Source organism: Pempheris klunzingeri, chromosome 21 (genome assembly GCF_042242105.1).
Source record: "Pempheris klunzingeri isolate RE-2024b chromosome 21, fPemKlu1.hap1, whole genome shotgun sequence".
Lineage (NCBI taxonomy): Eukaryota > Metazoa > Chordata > Actinopteri > Acropomatiformes > Pempheridae > Pempheris > Pempheris klunzingeri.
Genome location: NC_092032.1, coordinates 4,690,256 through 4,715,341, shown reverse-complemented (window position 1 = coordinate 4,715,341; position 25,086 = coordinate 4,690,256). Strand labels below are relative to the sequence as shown.

The following is a 25,086-nucleotide window of genomic DNA, read 5'->3' as shown; positions in this document are numbered from 1 at the left end:
TTAAGGCCCGTGGCACAGCCTGCTTGCAGGAACTGCGAAACATCAGTCTCATCCATGAGGAGGCGCGTGGATCAATGCACGTGGCCAGGAAAAGGCTTGTAGAGAACGGCAAGTGTATTTGGTTTCAAGACAGCAATGGGGGTTATGGGGTACTACATAAGTTCGGGGAGGATTTTGCCATCACAAACATGAAATGTTATTTTCGTCAAGGGAGCGGAGAAACATGAAAGAAACTCTTGGACAGCACAAAATCACAATTTCACACAAACAGATGGGGCTTACCAGAATACGAATGATTTCCTCTGGTTTCTTGTCATCCACAGGGATTCCATTGACCTCCTTCAGTTCATCCCCTACATGAATCAGTCCTACCACACAGAAACACAGAGCTTCTATAGTCTCTTGGAGATTCTTCTGTTCTAATGTCCTACTATAAGTGAACTACTGTGTTAAAGTCCAGTGCTCACAAAGCCTGGGGATGTTTACAATGCACCAGATTAATGTTTATCGTCATGGTGGCATTTTAGGTTGGAAAAGAATCAAAACATTATTGTCAACACATGTGGAAATTTGCCTTTGGCTCAACTGTGACAGAGCTGAAAAACAGACTGGACACAATGAATGCTAAATCAAACAGAAAACATGTGGAAAACAAGGAGAGCCTCTCAGTATACTTGTCACTCGTGCTCATATTTACAAAATGGAAAAGGACAGTTTATGGTACAGGACTGGTGGATTCAGGTGCAAGGATAATTCCTGTATATGTTCCACTTCCTTGTTCCACACTGGACACAATCCTGTTGTATACAATAAATCCCGTTCACACTTGCGAGCGTGGGTGGGGGGGCGATCAGCTCCGGCAGCCGCCGCGCTGGCGGAACACGTCGCACACGCCGGCAGTGAGGTTTAGCCTTAAGAGAGACGAAGAGGTAGAACTGACCGCTTCTGTCGGCTGCCCCTCCTCTCATGATTCGGGCCACGAGGATGGCTCCTGTGTGGTCGTCACGTCTTATCGTTGCTCCCTGCGAAGGAATCAAAGACCAAGTAAGCACTGTATTTCCACTCAGTTTGAAGTTGCATTGTTTAAATATCAAAATGATGGTGATGATCAAAATTCAAGCACTTAAATTGTTAGTGCTTAAAAATTAATTAGGGTGTCCACTCTTAACAAAATGGCTGAATTATGATTCATGATTTGATGTCTTCTCAACAGCAAATAGAACAAATTGTGGATTTTAAGTGTTTTTATACACAGAATTAGGCCTTGATGTCAGTATAAGCAGTTGGTCGAGTTTAACGATGGGAAAACAAAGGCTGAATACTTGCTGAGTGTGACACCCCAGTCCTTAAGACAGATCAGCAATGACACAAAACCAAAGGTAGTAGACTCAAAGCACACACATGCGCTAAAGCCTCCCCTGTCCTCTTTTATGGGCTTGGTACTCCGCCAGAGAGACACACGAAAAAGAGAGAGAGCGTTTGAACTCCCTTAGTTGAAATGACACTGTTCAGCAGTGAACCCAAAGAACCTTTTCCCTTTACAATTAAACAATGGGCTTCATAGGTGCCAACCTGTCACAGGCCTCCTACAAACACTATCTAGGCACCAGCCTGGCTGGGAACAGGGTGAAAGAGGATAGCAACCCAAAGTTTGGCGTTACCTCGCTTTGACAACCTGAACCAGGCAGATGCATTGTCTCGTCAACACATAGTTTGTCAGGCCTACAACTCGTCCTTTCACGCTGTCCTTGCTGCTATTTCCATCATCCCTGAAGCTTATTTTTTTTTATTTCTGCTGCACAAAAAGGAACACATTTGGAGCCCTCCTCATCCCACTCAGCTGTCCTAATTCCTTGCCGCCCAGGTTGCGTGCTGGAGTGCAACAACAGCTTGCCATGTGGCACGTCGGTCCAGTTTGTGTCATTATCCGGTTTACCTTCCTTCGACAGGCCCAAAGTAGTTCTGGCCACGACCATCGATGGGAAGCACTGGAGATATATAAAAAAAACAGCTCCTCACAGACCAAAGGAGCTTCTGCTTTGTGCCACTTTGCCTATTCATTAGCATGTCATCTTGGTTGTTTTCACAACCTTTTCACACATAATGGTTTTCCTCCTAGATAATGGTTTTCTCAAGGCCTTTGGGGCATAAAGATGGAAAAAGAGAAGGACATCAGGATAAGGCAGTGGTAGGGTCTGCAGAGAGTTGAGGACCTAATAGAATAATTTGGCTGACTGAAGAAAACCAAGAGGTTGCAGAAGGAGTGAAATCAGTGGAGCGGGCCAGCAAGAGGGGAAGGCACTGTCAGACCCTGGTGTCAGCGTCACATATAACCTCTCACTGTGACTTAAAGCAGCTGTCTGTGATGCAATGGCCCCTAGACAGACAGAGAGGCTTTTGTGTGTATGTCTGAAAGACTAGAGCACTGCAGGAAAAGAGACTGACTGTAACAGACAACAGGGTGAGATGTGGAGTCTGCAGGAAATCTCACAGGAGTATACAGACATGTGGTCATTAACTTTCTCTACTTTTTTTTCTGACTCCTTTTTCGAGCTGGCTTATAGCCAGTGGTATGATAGATGTTTTTATTGTGTCCCCTGGGGTCCCCGGTGGTAGTCTAAAGGCTAACTAAACAACAGAGAGGCAGCCTTGGACTCAGAGGCTGTTACGACAATAGGCTGTCTGCACAAAGCCCACAGACATATTGTTCACCACATGTCTATGGCTATCTACGGAATCTGCTCACATATGGTGCATAGATATAAATTGTGTTTTGACACATATGGCTTATATCACATGTTGAAACCATGATGCCATTTTGAAACACCACTTTTACGACTTTTATTGCAAGTGGCAATGGTGATTATAGGGCAGCGCATTTAGCATGCAAACTCGAACAGATGGGGTCGTCAACCCGAATCTCTGGCAAGCAAGGAGACCGTTTTATCTCCATCCATTTTCATCACCATGCCTTTTGTATTTTTACACCAGTAGAGAAACAAACTGGGGCATCAGTAGCACAAATCTGACCATGCTTATTCTCCTTCTCACTCTCTATTAGGCGTTATTTGAAACTGCGGTAATTTTGAAGCCTTTATTCTTTCCAATTCTCATCTGACCCACTGCCCTTCAACGTGATGGACCTGCGTAGGCCGGCCAAGCCAGCAGCAAGGGAGTTGGGAATTTATGAAGAAAGGGGGAGCCTCCCTTCACAATCTGGCCAAACCCAGTCTGTACTCAGCACCGGTACAGTAGCCAAATGAGCTTGGTCTGATAAGAAAAGCTGAGAGAGGCCAAAACGCTCCAGTGGCAACACAAGCGAGCCAGACTGGAGGGTAAGTAGAAGACCAGAAGAGAGTCAGGAGGGAGAGAGGGAGGACAGTGGGTAAATGAGGAGGGGTCGAGGTTGAAAGTCCAGGTGGGTGTGAGTGAGTGAGTGACTAAGTGAAAGAATGAATAAGAAGATAATATAAAAGACTAAAAAAGAAAGAATAAAAGAAGGGTGAGGTACAAAAAGGCTAAAAATAGATATAGAATAACATTGTTTGGAGAGAGATTTTCACTGGAAGTATTATTCATCGCAGCAAGTCCTTCACGCTGAGCTTTGTCAATAGTTGGACGAGCCGATTTCTGAAGCTGCAGAGCTGATTGGTGCGATGATGAGATTTGAGAGATGTGCACATTGGCTCCTCAAGTGATCCATGGTTACCTATACAAACTTGCGTGAGCTCACACAGACATTTGTCTTTGTAAAGGCATATAACACCAGATGGAAAACTAAAGGTGATTCCGGTCGCAGGTTCTGCAGGACTCCGTTTTTCCTGATCCTTGATTATTCTGAGTGTGCCACATTTTTCCCTTCACCAAAAATACAGTCGGTTTTCAATGTCTCAAGACTCCAGGGGTATATGAGCCTCTCCCGAAGGCCTCATGAATGCTTTGGAAGCACTGAGAGGCAGCTGGAACAAGCGGGGCAAATCCAACCTCCTGAACTCAGTATCACCTCCCCCTGTGCCTTGATACCCTATGGGTGCTATCATCAGCATCCAGCCAAGCATGGCTACTAATGAGAAGTCCCTGCTCTGTTAAACAAATATATAAACAGTGAGGCTGGAATCTAAATAAACTGCATGATGTGTGTGTGTGGGGTGGCGTACATAAGGAAGAAACACAGTAGGTAAAGACCCTCAAGCTCAAAGATGGGCTTCCTGGTGTAGCAGTTAAGCACTAGCATGAACTGATGTCTAGGTTTACACTGAGCCTTCAACGCCTACTGGCACATGGAAGCCATTTCAGACTTTTCCCTGTGCATGGAAACAGTGCAGGAAGTCAGAAGGGGAATGGCTACGTCTGTCAAAGCACATACTCGCATGAGTGACAGCATGTGTAGGTGTGTTTTTGTGTGCATGCAAGCATGTCTGCATGTGTTTCTTTGAGAGTATAGCCGTGGGCTTCTACCTGAAGTCAGGCCAAACAGGCCCTAGAAAAACCTCAAAAGACTGGATGATTGATGTTGGACAGTCACTAAGCCTGATGAATGGACTACACTATGTTAGCAATTAGAGACAAGGCGCCACTTAACCATCACGTGGCTCAATTACGCTATTTGCACGGAAAAAAGATAGCATGGTGTGCACACTGGATGGTAAAAAAAAAAAAAAATGTCAGGGTGGGATTCTCTCATCCTGCCATCAACCACCGGTGCAGTTTGCCCTTTAGACGAGTATCACATTAAAACAGAAAAGTCTCTCCAGAAATCAAACATCGAAGGGTAGGAGGCACAGAAGTACACAGTCAAAAGCAGAGGCGAGAGGGGGGTCATCTTGGACTGGGGAGGGCCTTCTAGCTGTGGTCAATTAGTCATCAGTAAGGAGATCCGAAGCCTCCAGTCCTAACGTGATCAGCTCCATATGCAGCCACTGCTCCCAGCTCTATTCCTCCATTTCTAACACATAAATGCCTGTGATTGTTATTGTTGGGCTGGCCAAACGCAAACGGCTTAGCCTCCACTATGTGATGAGGAGAACTGCAGGGACGCTCGTCCGTATCAAGCCATCACCCCTCCCAGCGCAAGCACTGGAGAACACATGCTGACATGGTAGCCAAATTAAGTATGTGATGACAAATGGCTCACACCTCATCCAGTACAGAAAAAAGAAAGAATAGGGACTGAAATTTGGATCCCCTCATGTATGAGCGTTTGTGTTTATTAAAAAGGGAATGGAATGAAAGCAACACTGTCCAGGGAACTGTCAGCCCATAGTAGTGCCATGAAACTTCAGCAGATAAGAGAAGTAAGACAAGCTGATTGTTGGATGTCTCATCACAACAGTTTGGCTACAATTGGCTACAATGACGTTCTGGCAAGCTAAGTCTTTATGGGGCAATTACAGTGCCCTCTGGCTGATGAAGTAGATGGATGGCTGGATGACATGATGGAAGCTGGCTGGCTTGTACGCTGGTTGTATGGATGACGAGAAAGCTGGCTAGATGTCTTGGCCTGGCTCATCACACCTCCTGGTCCAGGGCAGTCCATGTGTGGCCTAGTCTAGTAAGTGCCACAGTGGAAAAGAAGGATTCTCGGATCCCTTTACCTTTGCTATGGCCACATCTAAAGCCACTTCACAATTTCTAACCCGCCAGGGAAAACAAGCATGGTACTCCATTTCAAACACACAGCCCTCGGCCCATAACAACCACTCAAAACATCACCCTGTGAACCGAACCGAACATTGCAGCATTTGACAAATATTATTTCTCCCTTCAAATTGAGAGCGACAAGGGAAAACAAATGCGAGTGGCCTGGGCAGAGAGGCCGATGTGTTTTGACATGATGTCACTTAACAGCAAAAGTGTAACAACGACAATAAACTCCTGCCGACTGCTGTGTTGACTGCTATGTTTAGAGGTATAAATACAAGTGTAGTGGAAACACATGCTGCCGTTCTTAACACCAGATGTTGACCATGGAAAAACCAAATAGAAGGTAGGATTGGGTCCTCTGGACATTAAAATACAATTACCTCAAATCATATCTAGTGCTGGAGTGTGTCATTTCTTCTTACCTCACTGAGATGGCATAGAGCCCCCCCCCACACACACACACACACACACACACACATCACACATGACCATTCCACACCTTCCAACATATTTATGACTTCTTACATACTCGCTCAAAGCACCACAGACTCCGGCGCTGCACAGAAATAATAAAAGCATGTATTATTAGTGTATTCAATCACGATCAAGAAAATCCTTTTAGTGTTATGGTGACATATAAAGATTAATACAGCCCTGTAAAGAATTAGCAGGCTCCAAGATGAATATCTAGATTACTGATGCAAAAGGGGAGAAACAAAAGAATTAAGTCGGAGATCAGTGGAAGGTACGCAAGGTTTTATGTCAAATAATTTTTCTAGCTGATGCAACACCTAGAAAATCCAATCCCCTCTGGGTGACCTATTGCATGTCTTTCCACCTGTTTTATTAAATCACTTGTGATTGCAACCAATAAAAGCTACACCTCTCTTCCCTCTCCCCCAACTGTACCTTTCCTCCCTCATTCTTAAGTCTCCCCTCTTGGACTAAATCAGGTTCTGGTTTCCCGTTTTATTTCCTTAACCCCAGTCTTGACCTACCAGTCATAATTAACAAGTGTACTGAGAAAAAGGAAAATTGCGGGTCATTATTATGATAATTATGGCGAGCACAAGAGATTCCAGGAGAAGCTGCCAGGTAGTGTAATGCATAGGACCCTGTGACGGAACAGCTTACCTTCATTTGTCTTCCTCCACCCCCTCTTTCCTTTTCCTCCTCTGCCTCTTTAAACTTTTAATGTTAGCGCAGGTCATTACCCAGCTGCTATGAAAACACACTTAACAGCCCACCTCTGTACTTCAGACAGGTGCTGGTGACTTTGGGTGTGTGAATCTGCAGTTATCTTGCCAAATACTTGCATTTGTTTCCATGCAGTCTGCATGAATCACCATGTAGTCTGAACAGATTGTTGTCTCATGGCTAAAAACTGGACAGTGCCAAATATTTAGTCATGTACTGTGTGTGTGTGTGTGTGTGTCTTGTCTAAGAGCCCTATATGAGCTGTATCAGTGCACACAAAGAGACAGTTGTGTCACAGACAGAGGTCTATCTCTGCTCTGGGATTGTTTAGTGTTTTCCCCGTCATTATCCGAAGTAAAGAAAACAGCACTTTCACATGTCACTTCTCATTTCCAAAGCGGGCTGGGAAGCAGGGCCGCTGAGGAGCACCCGGCCCGATGGGCAACAATGCCCACATTCAGCCTCCGAGCTCTTCGCCTCTTTGAGCGCCGAGCGGAAAAGAGCGAGAGTGCCGGCATGTGCGTCCACGTTTATGATTACACACGAGGGGAGAAGGACATTTTATTTAAGAGGACCGTGAGATTAGGATCTGGGAATGCCTCAGATGTGGCTTTGGGAGCCGTGCACGTTTTCACATTCGCAACTCGACAGGCTGCGAGGGTGGTGTAACAGCCTGAGAGTACAACAAAGGTGCTTTCCATGAACGCTTTGTGCAATGTTGTAATTTTTTACTGATTTTTGTAGCAATGTCATGACGCACTATGGTTTGTAAGGTACGTTGCTGGATTAGCAAAAAAAAAAAAAGATGCATTCCTATTTTAATATTTTATCAATAAACAGTTTCCAAATTAATCTGCCATATTTTTGTATATGTTTAAGATCGTATTCATATAACCTTAATTTGTATACAATCATACATACTGTCCTATAAACAGGTACACACCATATACACACCCAATAGCTTTAAGCGGCTCAATCGCATTAAGCTGCAGAATGACATTATATTTGTGCCCAGTGGCTCTGATAACTTCAGTCCAATACAAGACTTGTATTGGAAGTAACAACGAAATTTCGACAAGTATCTCTTGACTTGACTGTCAGAAGTGTGGTCCAAATAGTCTTTCTGCTCTCTGCTTGAGGTTTGGACACCAGTACACCAATTATCTGCAACTCGGATAGCAGCTACTCCTCCAAGGGTCCACACACACACACACACAAAAAAAAAAACATACCATATAAAAAAGACGTAAAACACATGCAAAAAGTCTCAATAAGAGCATGTTCGAGACAAGTATTGGCAAAACAGAGACAAACATCACAACATGTCAAACTGCATCCCATCATAGCTGTTCAGGTCACTTAATTAACCTTGGGGTTATTGGGGTTAATATGCTTTTTTAGTAGTCTTTTAAAACTTGCCTCACTGTGTCATAGTTGGTTAACATGTACCACATTGTGATGGCTCTGTACATTGCCGATCTAAAAACTGCATCTGTTCAAAGTTCTGTTTTCAGTATGTTTCTCCCATGATTGCTAACCACTCAGTCGAACATCAAGCAGATTTGCCTCTCTTGAAGCTGTCCCACATCCGAGCCTTTGGGTGATAGCTACAGCCGATTATCATCATCTATTCTATTCTGTTCTATTCTACAATAATACAAGCATTAAAGCAGGAAAAATAGTGGGTGTATACACACGTGGCATGAAACAGTGAGCCCGTCAACACCAGCAGTGCTCTCCACTTGTCCTCCAGTTTTAAAGCGCGGTGCTCCATCTTCCTTTGCAGCGCTCCCAAGACGCTGGCCTAATCCATCAAGTGAAAGATATATTGCTTTTAAAGCACATGGGTCTATCTGTTAAACACTAACATGTGTGCTGTTTGCTCTAATCTCATTAGATGCTCCATTAATTCCCAGACAGTGTCATTACTTTCCCCTTGCTTTCCACATTCTGATGTAAACAGACAATAGAAAAGTCACTTCAAAAAATACATCTATCTTGTCCCTCCTTTGATAGTCTGTCTCAATCAAAGTACTTTTCTGCAAGATTTTCAGCCATACTCGAAATGTAGTCACCGTGTAAACCTGTGTTTGTGTACGTTCACACCAGCACAGTTTAAAACATAATAACGTGGATGGTATTAAGACTCAGTTGAGAGGCACGCTGACTATCTGGATTAATGCATTTTGGAAGGCTTCCAGACAAATGGAACCGGAGCGAGCCATGATCTGACCGTTCTATTTGTGTCAGAGTGGAGAGGAGGCCTGTTTGCCGCAGATGAGAAAAGCATGGCATGTCAGAATGCCAACAGCTCATTCCTGCGTCTGCCATTCATGGAAAACTAGCTTCGTCACAAACCGAATCGATTACAAAACTTTCCTGTCTCTTTGCAATTATCAACTCTCCTATTAAGTAAAGAAAATCCACTGACATCAATCACACAGTTGGAGCTTTTACAATAATAATGTTGGACATGTCATCTACATTTGTATGTGCTGCAGCTACTACAGCTCTGAAGTTGTGGGTCTATAATGAGAAGTCCAGCCGATCCACTGGTATCCAGTGGCGGGCTGGCCAGGCCCTGTAGTGGTATAGCTATATTGATTGGTGCTAGCTGGTGCCAGGCAGGATGCTATGTAGGTTGGCACTGCCAACTGGTTGGCATGGACATTGCAGTATACAGTTTCTATTTAGTTACACCCAATGACACCCAGTCATAATGGGAAAACCAATCCTCTGTGTGCAACAACACTGAGAAAACAGAAAAAGGGAAGACGAAAAGAATGAGAATGATAGAGCCTGACAATGATTCTAACACATTCCTGGCAGTGGGGGCTTTATGGCTGCTAAAGATGCCTATTAACCTGGGATGGAAGAATTAAGGACGAATTAAGTGAAAAGGGGATGATAGTGTCAACTTTGCACCAGTAATGACAAAAACACACAAATGCACAACAGGAATGTGGAAAGGTGCCACAAATCTACACTCCTGAACAACAGATGTCCATATATACAAGGCAGAGAAGAGAGAAGGGGTAGCCCTGTCCATGAATGACAGCAGAAATGTGACCTCTTAAAAGTAACTACTGCCTCACCTCAGACAAAATGTGTTACCAAAGATTTTAATGCACAATTATGGCAAGAGAAATAGACCTAATAGGAATACCAGATGAAACAAATGAATTAGAGAGTGGTAGTAACGTGGAGAGACTTGGAGAAAGTGAAAGATTACCTGCTAAAGTAGGACAACGACTAACGATGAACTAAGTGGGAGAGTGAATGAAAGGTGCTAGGACGACGAAATGAGCCGGCACCGACTAAACGGCACTGAGCAAGCTGGCAAATGACAAACGGTATAAAACGAACGCGAAAAACAGTGGGGCACATGCAGCAAGCATCTCCAAGTCTGCTATTTACATCTTGCATCGCTGGGCTTCGAGAACATCCAAATGAGAGGAACAGAGACTGCCACAGCAGGCTTGTCAGCCTCAAATGTTCTCACATCATAGCGATGGTCACCCTGAGCAGCTGTGGTGTACCCTTTTGTGGGCGTTGGAAGTAGTCTTTTACTGCTTAACGCATTTTGTGTGTCGGGATTTGGATTTTCCAAAATGCTTTGGGCTGATGCTGTGGCTCCACTAGAGAAAAGGCACTAGACACTAGTACCAAGAAAACGACACTTAAATCTACAGAAATTGGGTTGATTAAGGGTTTCATTAACGATTATGAAATGTGTAACACTTTATAACGTATTTCTAAGGTGGACGTTCTTGTATCCCATGTATATGGTCTCTATTTTTTGGCTGGGGGGGACATGAGTTGTGTAACAGCAGCGCATTCTGGCTTCCTCCAACTTTTTGTCCACAGTTCTCCTATTAGTCAGTCTGTACTCCAGCCCTTTATCACCAGAGGCAAACTTCACCAGTATATCAGCAGCACCGCCAAATCCTCAACGCTGACGCAACCCCCTTAACAGTCAAATTTAGACCCCCACCAAAACTGTTCTGAAACCTCATCCAAAATAGCACATTCTTTCAATAAAAAGACATGGCTGGGCTGATGTTTCTGTATGCGCACACATGTTTATGCTGCTCTCCAAACCCAATTATTTCATTGTCCCGACACTTGAGGTAATAAATCAGCTGGGTTAGGGGAACAGCGGGAGAGCAGGGAGTACAACAGACAAAAGGGGAAAGAGGGAGGTTGTCTTGGAAGATAGAGTTTTAACAGTTTTACTGAAATGTGGCATGAAGTCACACTCTGAAAAATGATAGCAATTAATCATAGCTACTGAATACAATCCACTCGGCTAATCACAATTAACTCAATGGATGAGTCACAAGGAAAGAGGCCTGCGTGCAAACTGTAGCCTAGTCTCCACGAGGTCCAAACTTATAGAATGATACAAAGACAGACAAATGAAAAGTCAATGCAAAAGAAAAGACCAAAGCAGGGAGAGACGGAAAAGAAATTAGATATTGTGCAGCCACGTTGTTATGATGTCAAGTTTGATAATTTCAGGCTGATTATATGAAACGGAGAGTTAAAGGGCACATCCAAATCAATTTGGTGCAGCAGTGAATGAGGAGGCTGCACAATTAGAGGGTTTTTTATTGGTTAGTGGAATGGTTGTGACTTCACCGTGAGCATCTGACCCGCTGGCCGCTTCCTTAATGTACGATCTAATGTATGATCTAACTGCTGATTAAGGTCAGCTTCCCTTCAAAGACGTATAGAACGTTAATTGTCAGGGGGCCACAGACAGAGAAGTCAGAGAAGCTTCACCTCCGCAAATGACGAGGTAACATTAGGTTTTTAGGACCATAGAAAGCAACATTTTGATGAATGTTAATGCCATGTCAGCACATTTATGGGTGTATACGGTGTTACAGAATGAGGAGATATTGTGCTGGAATACAGTGGTCCCTCGTTTATTGCGGGGGTTACACTCTAAAAATAACCCGCAATAGGCGAAAAAATATTTTTTACAATTATTCTATATATTTTAAGGCTGTAAAACCCCTCACCATACAGTTTATACACTTTTCTCAGACAGGCATTAACATTTTCTCACATTTATCTCTTGTTTGACTTGTTTGTTTGTCTCGCAAACAGGCAGCACTTAAAAGTCACACTGCTAGCGATTGAACATTTATGTGATAATTTGGCAAGCCGAACGCATTCTGTACTGTACAGAGACACGGCACGGAGGAGATCGATCGACATTGGTCTACAGTCCCTTAGCCAATCAGGACGCAGAACACAATGCGCGTTCATACACTGTAAAAAAAAAAAAAAAGCATGCAAAATTGCACTAAAAAAATCTGCGAAACAGCAAAAGGTGAACCGCGTTAAAGCGAGGGACGACTGTACTGAATTATATTTCTGATTCATAACCAGTTCAAATGTATTGCTTGTTATTGTGTTAATAACCTTATTGTTCAATAAAACATGTATCTGATTATATAGCAGCCAATTGTGGGATGTATCCTAAACAAAAAACGGCATTATCTAAAAGTTCTGTGACAAGCAGGAGCAGCAATGAAAATAGAGCAGAAGAGGTATGGCAGTGCTGCTGCAGAGTTATAACTTTTTTTGGGGGGGGGATGAAGTAAAAGATTGTGGGTAAACCTTTCTGGCATATACATCAGGAGAAAAGATCACTACTTGATGCTACATGTCAGCAGTAAAAAAAACAGAAATACATAAAGGCTGTGTAGTTCAAACAGTGAAGTATGTTCACAGGTCGGCCGCAAAGCTTGAAAATATTTGCAGCTGATTTAGTGTGAAAGGTTAATGTGCATAAAAATGATAAATCGCAGAGCATCCAATGGGTGTGAAAAGGCTTTTAGCTACAGTAGTATATACTGTAGTAGCCACTATAGGTGTCCAGCCTTTTTACTGCAAGTTTACATTACAACAGCCAGAGATGTGTGGATACAACTAGGATAGAAAATGTAAGCATGGTCTCTGAAGTGGCCAAGGTACAGTCTCTTGTTTTTATCTTCTAAGGCGATTCAAGTCGCCCTTCTCTTCCTGCCCCTAGTACAAATACTTGATGATCACACATACGATTTCTGTGATTGTTTAGTGTTATGCTAGCAGCCCTTTAGCATTCATTGTTTCTTTCATGCATACATATTAAAAAAAAAAAAAAAAAAAAAAAAAAAACTACGCTGAGCAGTAAAATCCTTCTGTTGTCGACACAATGATCAGGTTTTAAGTATAGCCACGGGAGATTATGGTCAGCAGTCTTGCTCTGTGGGTTCAATTGGCAGTGAGAGGGCGTTTAAGACTCACAAGGAGGAAATTGCCCCACAGCAATGAGCTGAAACTTTCGTCGCATTCCTCCAGCATGTAAGATGTCATTGTATAGTTTGATTTGGTTTTCTCACTGCTGTGTAATTATTTGCAGAACCCCGCTAAGTGGCTGTTATTACATTCATGAATAAAACGTGTCGCCTTATGCAAGTTGGAAGTTATTATGACTTGATTTCCTGCCATAGATCTAATTTGGAAGCCTGCAGGGACTGAACATAATTAAATATACTGGTAAAAAAAACTTCCCTGCCATTGCACCAATATTGTGGTGATACTGATGACATATTGTATTCACTGAACCACGTTATATGAAAGCTCTTTTATATTAGTTAAGTAATTATAAAACGGAGGTAGTGTTGATCCTTAAAAGAACACTGGAGGCACACACCCTTTTCTATCGTACCACAAAAATATATTCTACACAATTAACAAATTAAATATTGTAAAATAAACACATTGTAAATGTGTCTTTCAGGAGTCAGATCACTGACACAAAAAAGAATCAACTTGTCTAATGTACCACCACCAGCCAGATGATTAAACTGACTTGTGCGGGAGTAAATCACATTATGGTTTCAGGAAATGTGATCAAACATCAGACTAGGGAAAGGCCAGAGAGTAAGCGCCTGCGGCAACATGTGTTCAGAGAGTGAGACATCCTCCAAGCCACATTATTGCATTTAGCAGCTCCAAAGAACATGGAACAGGCAGAAATGCAAAAATGGCTTAGGTGTGTTCTCCTTCCCTGGGTGTGGTGAGAGGAGTGCACCGGCCTGTAGCCAAGATGGTGGTCAGAGAGCAAACCACAAAGTGAAAATAGAGGCAGCCTGTGCCAGGATGTATCCAGGACAGATCAAACATGGGCGGGGCCTCAGCATACAACAGACTTTGAGCAGCGGAGCATTTATGTGTCGCAGGACGCCGATGTCCCATCAAAAGAAAAACAAAGACAATCATGCAACAAAGCAGAAGACATAAAAGCTATGTGGTGCAACCAAAGCCAGTGCAAATCCGGTCTGTTGGGGTTACAGAAGTCCTTTCCCAAACATGCCTCACTTGCTGACATGACCAGGGGAATGCATGGAATGGCAGCCACCAGACGTTGCATCAGACAGGGGTCAAAGGGGTGGAGTGAAAATGAGCATGCCGGCTAAGATGTTGCTGCTATACAGTCGGGGCCCAAGGTGGAGACAGACGGGTGGTTATTGACTGTCTGGGACAATGTCTGAAGAGCACGGACGAGGGAAGCATGTTACAATGAGAGAGAAACACTGACCAGGACAGAAAAAGAAGCCATTCGCAGACACCAAGCCTAGACTGGCTGAAAATACTCGTGGCCAAGAGCAGGGTAATTGTGGTCAGTTTTGGTGCACTTACAACTTCAAGGTTGTGGGTTGGATTCCCACAAGCAAGTACCTCAAAATCATGTATGGTGTTGGCTTGACTTGTGGTACGAATACTGCTTTGATAGAGGACACCATGATATAAAGATAATAAAGAACCCAATGACACATTTGTGTTGGAGAAGACAGATGGGGAACAACATGCAACAAAAGGTGCCTGGCGTGTTAGTGTTTTAACACCTAGGGTGCCCCCGGACGCATCGAGTTTCACAATCAGTTAACTTCCTAAAACTATCCTTCAAACTCCTGGCAGCTGCTGAGAACCACTATGCAGAAATCAAATACATAATTTCTCAAGATGACTATCAAAGTTACTTACAAGAGGTTCCTTGTTTTTGACCAGTCTTATGATTTTCACTGAATCCTCATCGTCATCAATATCTTCAGGCAGTGGAGGTAGTTCAGGGTCGTAACTCTTCTGGGCAACAGTGTCATGGACTGACAGGAGGCTCTAGAGGAAGGAGAGGGGATAAAGGAATGGATAGAGGAAAGAAACAAGAGGTAAGGGTTATCTATCACTCCGTAAAGGCCTTAGCTTTACCTCAGTCTAATTAGCCAAACAAAAGTATTGCAATACATTCTATTAAGAGTTCAATCTATCATTTCTTTCTTTGAGCAAGGCAGAGAAAATGCAGAGACTGCAGGGAGGATGGTTATGAATTGGGGTGTCTCCCTCAAGCGCTGGGTGATGGATTTGAAAGCATTCAGAGCCAGAACTTGAAGCTAACATGCGTTAATTGTCATTAGGCCCATGCTCTCCATCCATACATCTCTCTGATTAAAGGCAGCCAGCACCCGCCCTGGACCACTGCTCACCAGGGGCTCCGAGTGAAGGAGGGAGCAGGGGGGGTGGGGGTGGGGTGAGGTGGGGTGGGGGGGTCTGCACTGTTTGGCGGCAGGCTCAAAGTAATGAAGTTCTCAGTCGCTTCACATATTTCACACGTTCACAAGCAGATATAAAATAGAGACGGGACGCAGACAAGAATGATGCCATTGAGACATTTATTTTTCAAACTATTTAACGTCTCCATGTCCAGACCAAAATGCAGCTGGACGCGTGCTGCTTTTTCCGTGGTTGAGGAAGAGAGAGAAAAGTGAGAAAACATCTTCGCCCCTGTAGTGCCAGACAAAAGTAGAGAGAGAGAGAGAGAGAGAGAGAGAGAAGGATATGATGAGAAGAGGAGCAGTGTGTTTTATGACATGGGAGCATACTACACTACACCGTTCAAGATGTTGCTAACTGGGAGCAGATGAGAGGAGGAGACACAAGTGGAGCTCTGTGGCCGTGATCCACCAGGAGACAGGCTGACCAACACACATGCAGATGCACAAACACAGATTCTCTCTCTCTCTCTCCTCTAATTTCCTGTCGTCTATACACTGTCCAATCTGTAAGGAAGGCTTAAATTGTCCCAAATAAAGAAAAATAAAAACTAAAATAAATAAATCACATTCTACAAAGTTCATTGCTGAGATTTGACATTGGAACATCACTAAAACAGAATACACTGGGGGGGGGGGGGGGGGGGAAACATGAACAAACCTACCGTACTTACTAGGGGTGGGCAATATGGCCAAAACCTTCTATCACGGTAATGGTATAAGTTTCTCAATACAGTGAATTCAACTAAGAATCTGTCTAAAATAGCTACACTGTACTTCATCACATTGGATTATTTTATTCGTTTATTTAAAACTTCCATACAAACACGAAAAAAAAACTGCCTCACATTAAACAACACGAGTTAAAAAACTGCACATTCAAAACAGTAAAAGTAACACTCTCTTGGACAGAAGCTTAAAAGGTTCCAAATGAGAAGGATAACTTCAAGCGTTACAGGTCTTAAAGTTAACAGGTGTGAATAGATACCAGCCTGACTTCAGTCAGAGGGATGTCCCCTTTTCCTGCCCAGTATTTACAATTTCACTCTCCTCCTTAGATCCATGCTGTAAAAAACGGAGACTTTCCTTTAACTAAACCTAATCCTGATACTAACCCTAAGTGAGGTTCTAACCTGCCCACTGAAGTGGTGCAAACCAAACAAAATACCCAAAAGGGAAAAAAGGACTTCCTAGAAGAGGAAACATCTAATTTCACATTGTTCTTATTCTTTTTTCCCCTGACTTTCTTGTTTTCTTGGTCCTCCTGTCCAACCTTTGCTCAAATGCCATTTATCCTGTCTTCTTATTTGCTCTTCTTCAGTTTTATCTTTCATGTATTTTCCCCAAAGTGTTCCAGCATCAGTTTGTTCATACATGAGAACAGACCTACGAACGTGTTCCTGGCTTTCGTTTGTACCATACATTAACACACACACTTTGTGTTGTATTGTATGTCTGGGGATGCTGTCATTATGGTATTGAAATATGCTCCTGGAGCACTTGGAGGGGAAAACTGTTTGCAGATGAGCAGATGAGCAGAGGACGATAAAAGCAAACTGAAAGGGAATGTGGTCCCAAACCTGAGCTTGATACAACATATTTATTACCTTCATAGCACCATGTTAACACAGGGATGGACAGTTTGCAGTTCCACGGGACTGTGATGAGATCAATAATGTTGCTTTCTAAGTCTCTAAGCAGCACATGAACATTCCTGACTTTGTAGGAGCTCTAGCCAGTCACTACGAGTAGCACTCTATTCAGAGCTAAATAAAATATCACAGGGCAGATACTTTATTTTAACTTAGTGTAATAATATTTATTTATAACTTTGTGGCCACAGTTTCTTCTTCTGTTTTCTTCACATTTCTCTCTGTTGTTTTTTTTTTTTTCCTCTCTCTTACTGGTATGCCAAAAAAGAAACTATTTTAATCAAAATCAGAGTTTTTCAAAAAACACCCTCTGGTGAAAGTCAGCCCGTACTGTGACAGCGAGTCTGGGAAAAACAGGTACAGTTTTTTTAAAGTTTGAGTTTGGATACATATGGTCTTGTAGCTCTCTTTATGATGTAGGACTGTCAGTCACAGCACCTGATCTGGGTCACGACAACATGCGGGTCAGCCAGGCATCCATTAGCCTCTCAGCAGGTTGGGACATCCATGCGGGCCTGGTGCCCAAAAAGGAGAGCTGCTGTGCTTTGCTGACACTGTGCAGCTTTAGTTCCTAGAATGGGGTTGGAGTAGTGCTGAAACCTTTGAATTATCTATCAATCAAGTAGATGATTGACATAGAATCGACAACAATATAGCTAATTGACTGAGTTTACCCTGTGGAAAAGTTGAACAACAGTTCAACTCATAAATCAAGCAAAAATGCCATTCAAACGTCAAAACGTAGCTTGCCAAATATGAGTTTTATCTCACACTGAATTGAAAAACATCGAATATGAACTGTTAGTTGAGCAAATGATCAAACTTGGCCTTTGGTTAATTCAAATGTGTTTCCCTGAATTCATTTAATAGACTTGATGTTTGACCAATGAATACACAAACTAGATTTTAGATTAAAGAGTAACTTAGTAGTTGCAGTAGTAAATAAATAGTACAAAACACAGTTAAAGTTACAAAATGAAGAGAACTTCCACGGAAACGTTTACCGTCTCTCCAACATGTTTCCATCTAATGCTCACCTCGGCCTTTCCTGCCATTCTCTGTTTCCTCTGAACTCTATCCATCAGGCCTAATATCCTGACCTGTGAGTGTCCTTTTATCAATGGCACTTCCTTGAATCTGGCATTGCTCCCCACCAACACATTCTCCCCCATGGCTATGCCTAACAACCCGTAACAGCTAATTCCTTGTGAAAACTCTAGGAAGTAGCAATAACTGCTGTATGCTAATAGATAGCACATGGTGCGTGCCATGGCTGGCGACTGTTGACATATGAGTACAACTGCATAGGCACAAATGATTTATGCACACACACACACACACACACACACACCTGATCACAGGTCTCACACGTGCACACACACACACACACACACACACACACACACACAGACAGGTAATTGTACTGAAGCTTTCTATCTGGGCTGATATGAGTCAGTGGGTCTAGTTGTAGCTCAGTGTCGGTGGATTAGCTGCATAATCAAATCTAGAATGATATCCCTGTACAGACCCTGCAGCCGAGGCCTGAAGAGAAGAGGATAAAGGGAAGTGAAACCACCCATGTTTTCCAGGCATCCCGTCCGTCCTCAGTTCACGTGTTTGTGTTCATTAGGCATAATAGGGATCCTAGAAAAACAGATCACTGTGCTTGACTAAATAAACCTGCTCATACATTCCTGGCATTGGCCTCTCATTAAACCCCCCCCCCCCCCCCCCCCCCCAGCCCTGTCACCAGCCCACTCATTTTTCAGCTGGCGGTGCAGGATCTGTGTAGGGTAACTGCCTTCCCCAGGTGGGAAGAACCCCGCTGTGAGCGTTCTGCAATTGAAGCACTGCTGTTGTCCAGCTGGGATTTGACACTCTTCACCACCCTCCCCGAGCCTTGAACCTCAGCATGCGCTGCCCCGAGCCCAACACATTTTGCAAGCATGTACACACACACACACACACACACACACACACACACACACACACACCTCCAAACATGCAGGCAGAAAACAGTTGGCCATCATAATTGGCACTTTCATCACTGTCAATATTTGTCTTGCTTTTTTTTTTCTTCATGTGCAAATCGTAAAGAGAAAAGTTTGAGGCAGAGAGGGAAGGCAAGAACGTGAAAGGAAGAGAAAGAGAGAGGGGAGTTTTAAAGAGCGTAATTTATATCCCCACCCTAGGAATGGATCATTTCAGCCATAATTAAGAGTGATACAGTTACTATCGCACAGAGGCGCCATTCAAAGGCAGCAGCCATCTGCTTGTGTTTTACACCTCCAGCCATGTGATTTACACTGGGGCTGGCTGGTATGGTATCAAGTGCCCTGGAGGACAGATGAAGACAGAAAAGTTTTTATATTCTATTCTTAAAGCTCACATCTTGCCTATAGTTTGAGACACATTGACAGGTAAAAGAAAAAAAAAAAAATCAAGCGTGTCTTTACCAATATGCTACAGTCCGACCTCCACACCAAGATACCTGAACTATTGTTGACCAAGTGTTCCTGCTGAAGGCAGCAGGAGCACTTATCCTGGCACTTTAAGGCCCAGGCACTCAAAACTTGAACCAACACACAAGAGAGGAGGTAAAGTAGGAAAACAAACCGTGTGAACACATGCAGATCTATCAGGCTATAGCTGAACGCGACAATACCAGGTATGATGCCTCAGGAACTGTGAGGGTTTTCACGAACAGGTTCCAATGCTGTTTGAATATTTTCTACAAAATTTTGTGGCATCTCACCATCATGAAATGTTTGAAATAAATCAGGTGCTTCTGACAACGCTGTACGTCGGCATTAGAGGAAGAGCCGCTCGAGCAGTGCATAGAGGTGGTTGAAGAATGGAGAAAAAGCAGCGAATATAGAAAGCAAATAGGGAGAAAGTGACAAGTAAATATTGGCTCTTCCTAAATGGATAAAGCTGAATTTGGAGAGGATTTTGTATCAATTTGTGACCATTAATCTAATTTTTTTCAAGTGGGGAAAACCTTTATCTCAATATATATCTACAGACATGCTCAAATTTGTTGGTACCCCCCCCACAAAAACAAAGAATGCACAATTGAATAACTTGAAACTGACAAAAGTAATTAGCGTCAACCGTTGTTTTTATTTTCTACATTTTTTATTCAACACAATATGTATAAAAATAGCACTGACAAAATAATGGAACCCGTAACCTAATATTTTGGTAATCAATGCAATCATCTCTGAATGAGATTTCTGTTCCTGATGACTCATCGTTTGGCCCTGACTGTAAGTTTCAACTCTTTCCAGGATTCAGATCAGAACTCATTGAAGGACACTTCAACAGTCCAATGTTTTCTTATCTATTATCCATTATCTTGGGTGCTTTTAGTTGTGATTTTTCGGTCACTATCCTGTTGAAGAACCCATGACCTGCGACTGAGATCGAGCTTCCTGACACAAGGGAGTGAGTTTCGCTGCAGAATGCCTCGATAGCCTTGGGATTTCATTGTACCCTACACAGGTTTAAGGCATCTTGTGCAGGTGCAGTAAAGCAGACCCACAAGAAAACGAAGCTTCCTCCATGTTTCACTGTAGTAATGGTGTTCTTTTCATCAATCCATTCATCCATCCAATATCTATACCGCTTATCCGTCAGGGTCGAGGGGTCTCACACCTAACAGGCAATTTTAGAATCACCAGTTGACCTAACCTGCATGTCTTTGGACTGTGGGAGGAAGCCGGCGTTCTTTTCATTGAAAGCTTAATTTTTACATAAATCTGACGTGACTTGCCAAACAGCTCTAATTTTGACTCCCCTGTCCAAAAGACATTGTCCCTAGCAAATTCCAGTCTAGCTTTTTTGGGGCTTTTCTTTGAAATTGGAGTCCTTCTAGCTGTTCTTTTTTGTTTGTTTGTTTGTTTTTACCACTATCCTTCTTTTCCAATCTGGGGTTAATTTATGTAATTTTAATATCACACTAATCTAAAAAAAAAAAATCTGATTATTTGGAAATATCACTATAATCCAATTATTTATCTTTTCTGAGTGATACCAACAAATGTGCCCAGGCCCTTTTAGAGTATTTTTGTAGATCATCTCCTGTCACGGTCAATTTCATCACTTTTCAGGACGGATCAAGCATTATTTCAGCTCGTTATTTGAGCTGTAAGGGTAGCAACAAAAGCTGAGCACTTCTGTAATCTAATTTAATAAAAGCAGCTTTGAATGCCCTTAATGGATGAAAGACTACTGGCACACTGATTCAAGTCAGTCAGCTGTGATTTGGGAACAGGCTTTGGAATCAACTAACAGTTGCAGTGGCTACATCTTCTATTCAATGAGAGGAGAAACAAGTGAAGGAACTTCCAGAAAATGGCAGTAAGCTGAAATTTCCCATTTCTTTGTTTAGTAGAAAGTCCAACTGGCAATGCTTGATACGACGTGAACCCAAAACAAATCTGAAAATATAATGCTCAGCGCATCTTATAAATTTAGAAGAGCTAGGACATTCCCATATAGTGGAGTCATACTGCATGATTTATACTGATTTACACATTAAACACCTTACCACCTAGAAGGGGCTATAGCTAGTTTTACCTGTCACATACACGAGAGGGCAGGATATTGTATTGGCCTGTGTGTGTGTGTACATACACCTGGCGTGCGGTCCTGTTTTCCACCTTCACCTCTCTTCACCTCATCAGCCGAAGTTGTCGAGCTTCCTGATCGGTGACTTTCACGAGCGCTGTGTTTTGATGGATCGATCCTCGCCAAGCCAAATACCTTTGCTGTAAGCGTAATTAAAATAATAAACGCGGGGTTTCTGACACAGACGGGCTTCATGGCAAGCGCATTTTAGTTTCGCGGTTGACGGAGATGAAGGAAATCACAGCGTCCCCACGTAGCAAAGCAGGAGAGCGAGCCTGATAGATTGCCACCATGTGTCTTCGGGATATTGGCTATGTGAGAATGTGTATGCTTGAGTGTGTATCCACCATTATATGGCTATGTGCAACTCTATCCTATTTTCTAAATCCTATTTTCTAGTGTCTTAAGATGTATAATTGTGCATCTACTGTACCCGTTTCTACATGTATTGTTGAATTAAAGACATTACATCACTAGCACAGACCTTCAAAAACCACAGGAGTTGGAAACCCTCTCGTCTTTTCCCAACCATTGACAAGGAGAGGTATTGAATCTTTATATGCAATGTGCTGTGTGTGTTTGTGTGTGTGTGTGTGTTTGTGTGTGTATTGTGTACTGTGATGGGGGAGGACTTTGTAATGAACCGTTGTTTCTGGCTGAGCCCAAATAAGCAAGATGACAGTGCATTAAAGTGCATTAAAGAAGGAGGCTGTCCAGCTCTCTCTGTATCCCACGTCTATCCCTCATGAAGGCAGCTTGGCCTGGCTGAGACACCTGGAGTACTAGACCGATGACCAGAGTTATGCATTTGAAAATAAAAATGTGTAAATTAATGTTGTAACTGTCAAGGTCTGGCTAACGAGGCCCGCGAAGCCAAGAAAAAGCCCTGCCAGGATTTTGTCGCCTAATTGTTTTATATACAGCACGATAATCACATCAGTGAGAATACAAGCCAAAGCTTGTGTTTAATTTAGTGTGCGACAGCCAGACATGCCAGGTATTTTGATGGGTTTTTTTTTTTTTGTCCTCCACAGAGAGGATCTTTGCTTGATGTGCTTAATAAAGACTGTAATGAATAACGGGAGCCAAAATCACCTTCACATGTGGTTTGGCCAGTAGTTGAAGAAGCTCTTTGATTTCTCGATTGGCTGATTTTCCTTCCAGCTCCTCAGACAGCTAAAAAAAGAGAAGACACAGATTGTTCACAAAAGCGCATTTACAATATGATAAAGCGATCAAATATGCAGATGGGACATCTTCTGAATTTATACTTGATGCAAGAGTTCAATGGCAATTCTGTTAAATGTCAGAGCGGGTTTTGATTAATAGTTCAGCATCAGATTGCAGCTGTCCATGGCACCAATGCAACACTACACAGAGAGCAATGATGGCAAGGAGCAGAAGGGCTTCTACTGTATTGTTTTGGCTAGACTGTGGTACTGAAAATGAGAAGATACCTCACTCAACCAGTACAGTACTAACATAGCACATAGGACCTTGTGTGTAACAATGAGTAACCCCTTAAAAGCACGGTTAAAAGTGCAGATGCACACTCGAGGGTACTGGCTGTGTTTGTACTGGCAGGCGGCCCCAAGCAACGAGGAATCGCTGGTCAGGAAAGGTGATGTTCTGCTAAATTAGGTCATTAGGTCAAGGATTTGTCCTTGTTGCCACATTTCTCTCGATGAAAAGGATCCTTTTCAATGAAAATCAGAAACTAAAAGAAAAGTCCATTCCTCTTGGAAACAACAAGCGCTGTGGGAGCATCCCAGAGCAATGGGACTGAGCTGGACAACATTCATGATGAATGTCTGGTAGCGCTGAGATGAATAGCTCCGCCTGTAAGGCCCAGGCCATGCTCCTCTGTCTGCGCTCCGATTTATGGATGATCCTCTTGGACGTGGTTTGGGTGTAGAGAGAAGAGAGTTGTCACACACAAAGACCTGCTTGTTCTTAACTGGGATCAAGTCGACTACTCTAATAGGGCCAATGGAGTTTGGGACGTGAAGGGAGAGCTAGCAGTGATACAGAAAAACCACTCACATGCACATCATGCTATGGTTTTTTTTTTTCATACTGGCCATACTGTACATGATGTATTCTGTGCCACATATATGTGAAATGTAGCAAAGGTTGAGTAGTTCAGCCTTTGAGCATACTACAAAGACACCACAGCCACCCAGGTGTCCTTACATGAGTGTTTGGTGTACTTTTCCCTTTTTCTTCAATTCAGCATATACAAGCAGCATTATTTTAAGAATAACGACATGTAGAGCTGAACTGATGAGACAGAAAATTGGGTGAATTGAAACTGAAAAAAAAAAAATTGAAAATATTTTTTCTTTTGTTACAGTCATAGTCATTAGTATAAATAAAATCAAATGATTGATAGCTCTACTTAGCTCTTGATTAGATGCTATGTACTTTATTAAATTGTTCTAATTCTCCATATTGTAAGTCCAGTCGTGCCAATATTGTCTAACCTGCACACAAAACACCTATAGCATCTCTGTCCACCCTGGAAAAGAGATCAATAACTTGTTGCTCTTTCTGAGGTCTCATGTTCAGAATTGTTCCTTATCCAAATTATGGGTTAAAGGAAAGAGGATGTCATGTTTGGTGCAGACTGTAAAGCCTTCTGAGCCAGTATTTGTGATTTTGTGGCAACAGGAACAACAAAACTTTATCTAACAGCAAAATAATTATATAAATAAATCATAATTCAGTTACTAGCTAAGTGTATTACTGCTGTTTGCTCATCTATTCCAATAATCAGACTTGTTTATAGTACAATGTGGCTGCTCACTGGAAATATTTTCTTAAATAAACCATGACTGTTAAATTCACAAGTCAAATAATGAAAAAGAAACAAACATTATAAAAATGTCACATGGCGATGAACACTTGAACAGAAATTGTGTATGTTAAAAGTGTTCGCATGAAGTGTGAAGAGACACACTGATCGTTTTAGTGCATAACAGATAAGCTGAACAGGCAAATCGCTATAAAAAAGCAGGATACTCTGTCATCAGGCAGATGATGACAGAGGTTGGGAAAACCTAAGGTTTGTTTGACTAACGACACATGTGGTGCAGGACTACGGCAACAGAAGTGAGGCAGAGGTAAAGGCAGGGGGATGAGGGTTAGACTGGGGTTAGGGAGGATGCTTTGTCATTTTACCCTAAGACGGGAACATATGCTTTTGCCTTGGGGGTGGTGGTGGTGGGGGGGGGGCTTTTCAAAGTTTCCATTAGCTTTCACCCGAAGGGAGTGAGACCATGCTAATGAACAGTGACAGTGGTCAAAGTTAGTCCAGCTGACTTTAACACATATACAATAAAAAAAGATGAATCTGA

General features: G+C 42.7%; 1 protein-coding gene across 3 annotated transcripts in view; it reads right to left on the bottom strand.

Moving 5' to 3' along the window:
* The window catches only part of mpp7a (MAGUK p55 scaffold protein 7a), a 119,856-nt gene that overhangs the window by 37,782 nt on the left and 56,988 nt on the right, over nt 1-25,086 (bottom strand). For all 3 annotated transcript variants that reach the window (XM_070853157.1, XM_070853158.1, XM_070853159.1), the window contains exons 5-8: nt 22,826-22,906; nt 14,884-15,015; nt 941-1,022; nt 283-368 (exon numbers count right to left, since the gene is read on the bottom strand). In XM_070853157.1, coding sequence (XP_070709258.1) covers nt 283-368; nt 941-1,022; nt 14,884-15,015; nt 22,826-22,906 — 381 coding nt within the window. The remainder of the gene's footprint in view (nt 1-282; nt 369-940; nt 1,023-14,883; nt 15,016-22,825; nt 22,907-25,086) is intronic.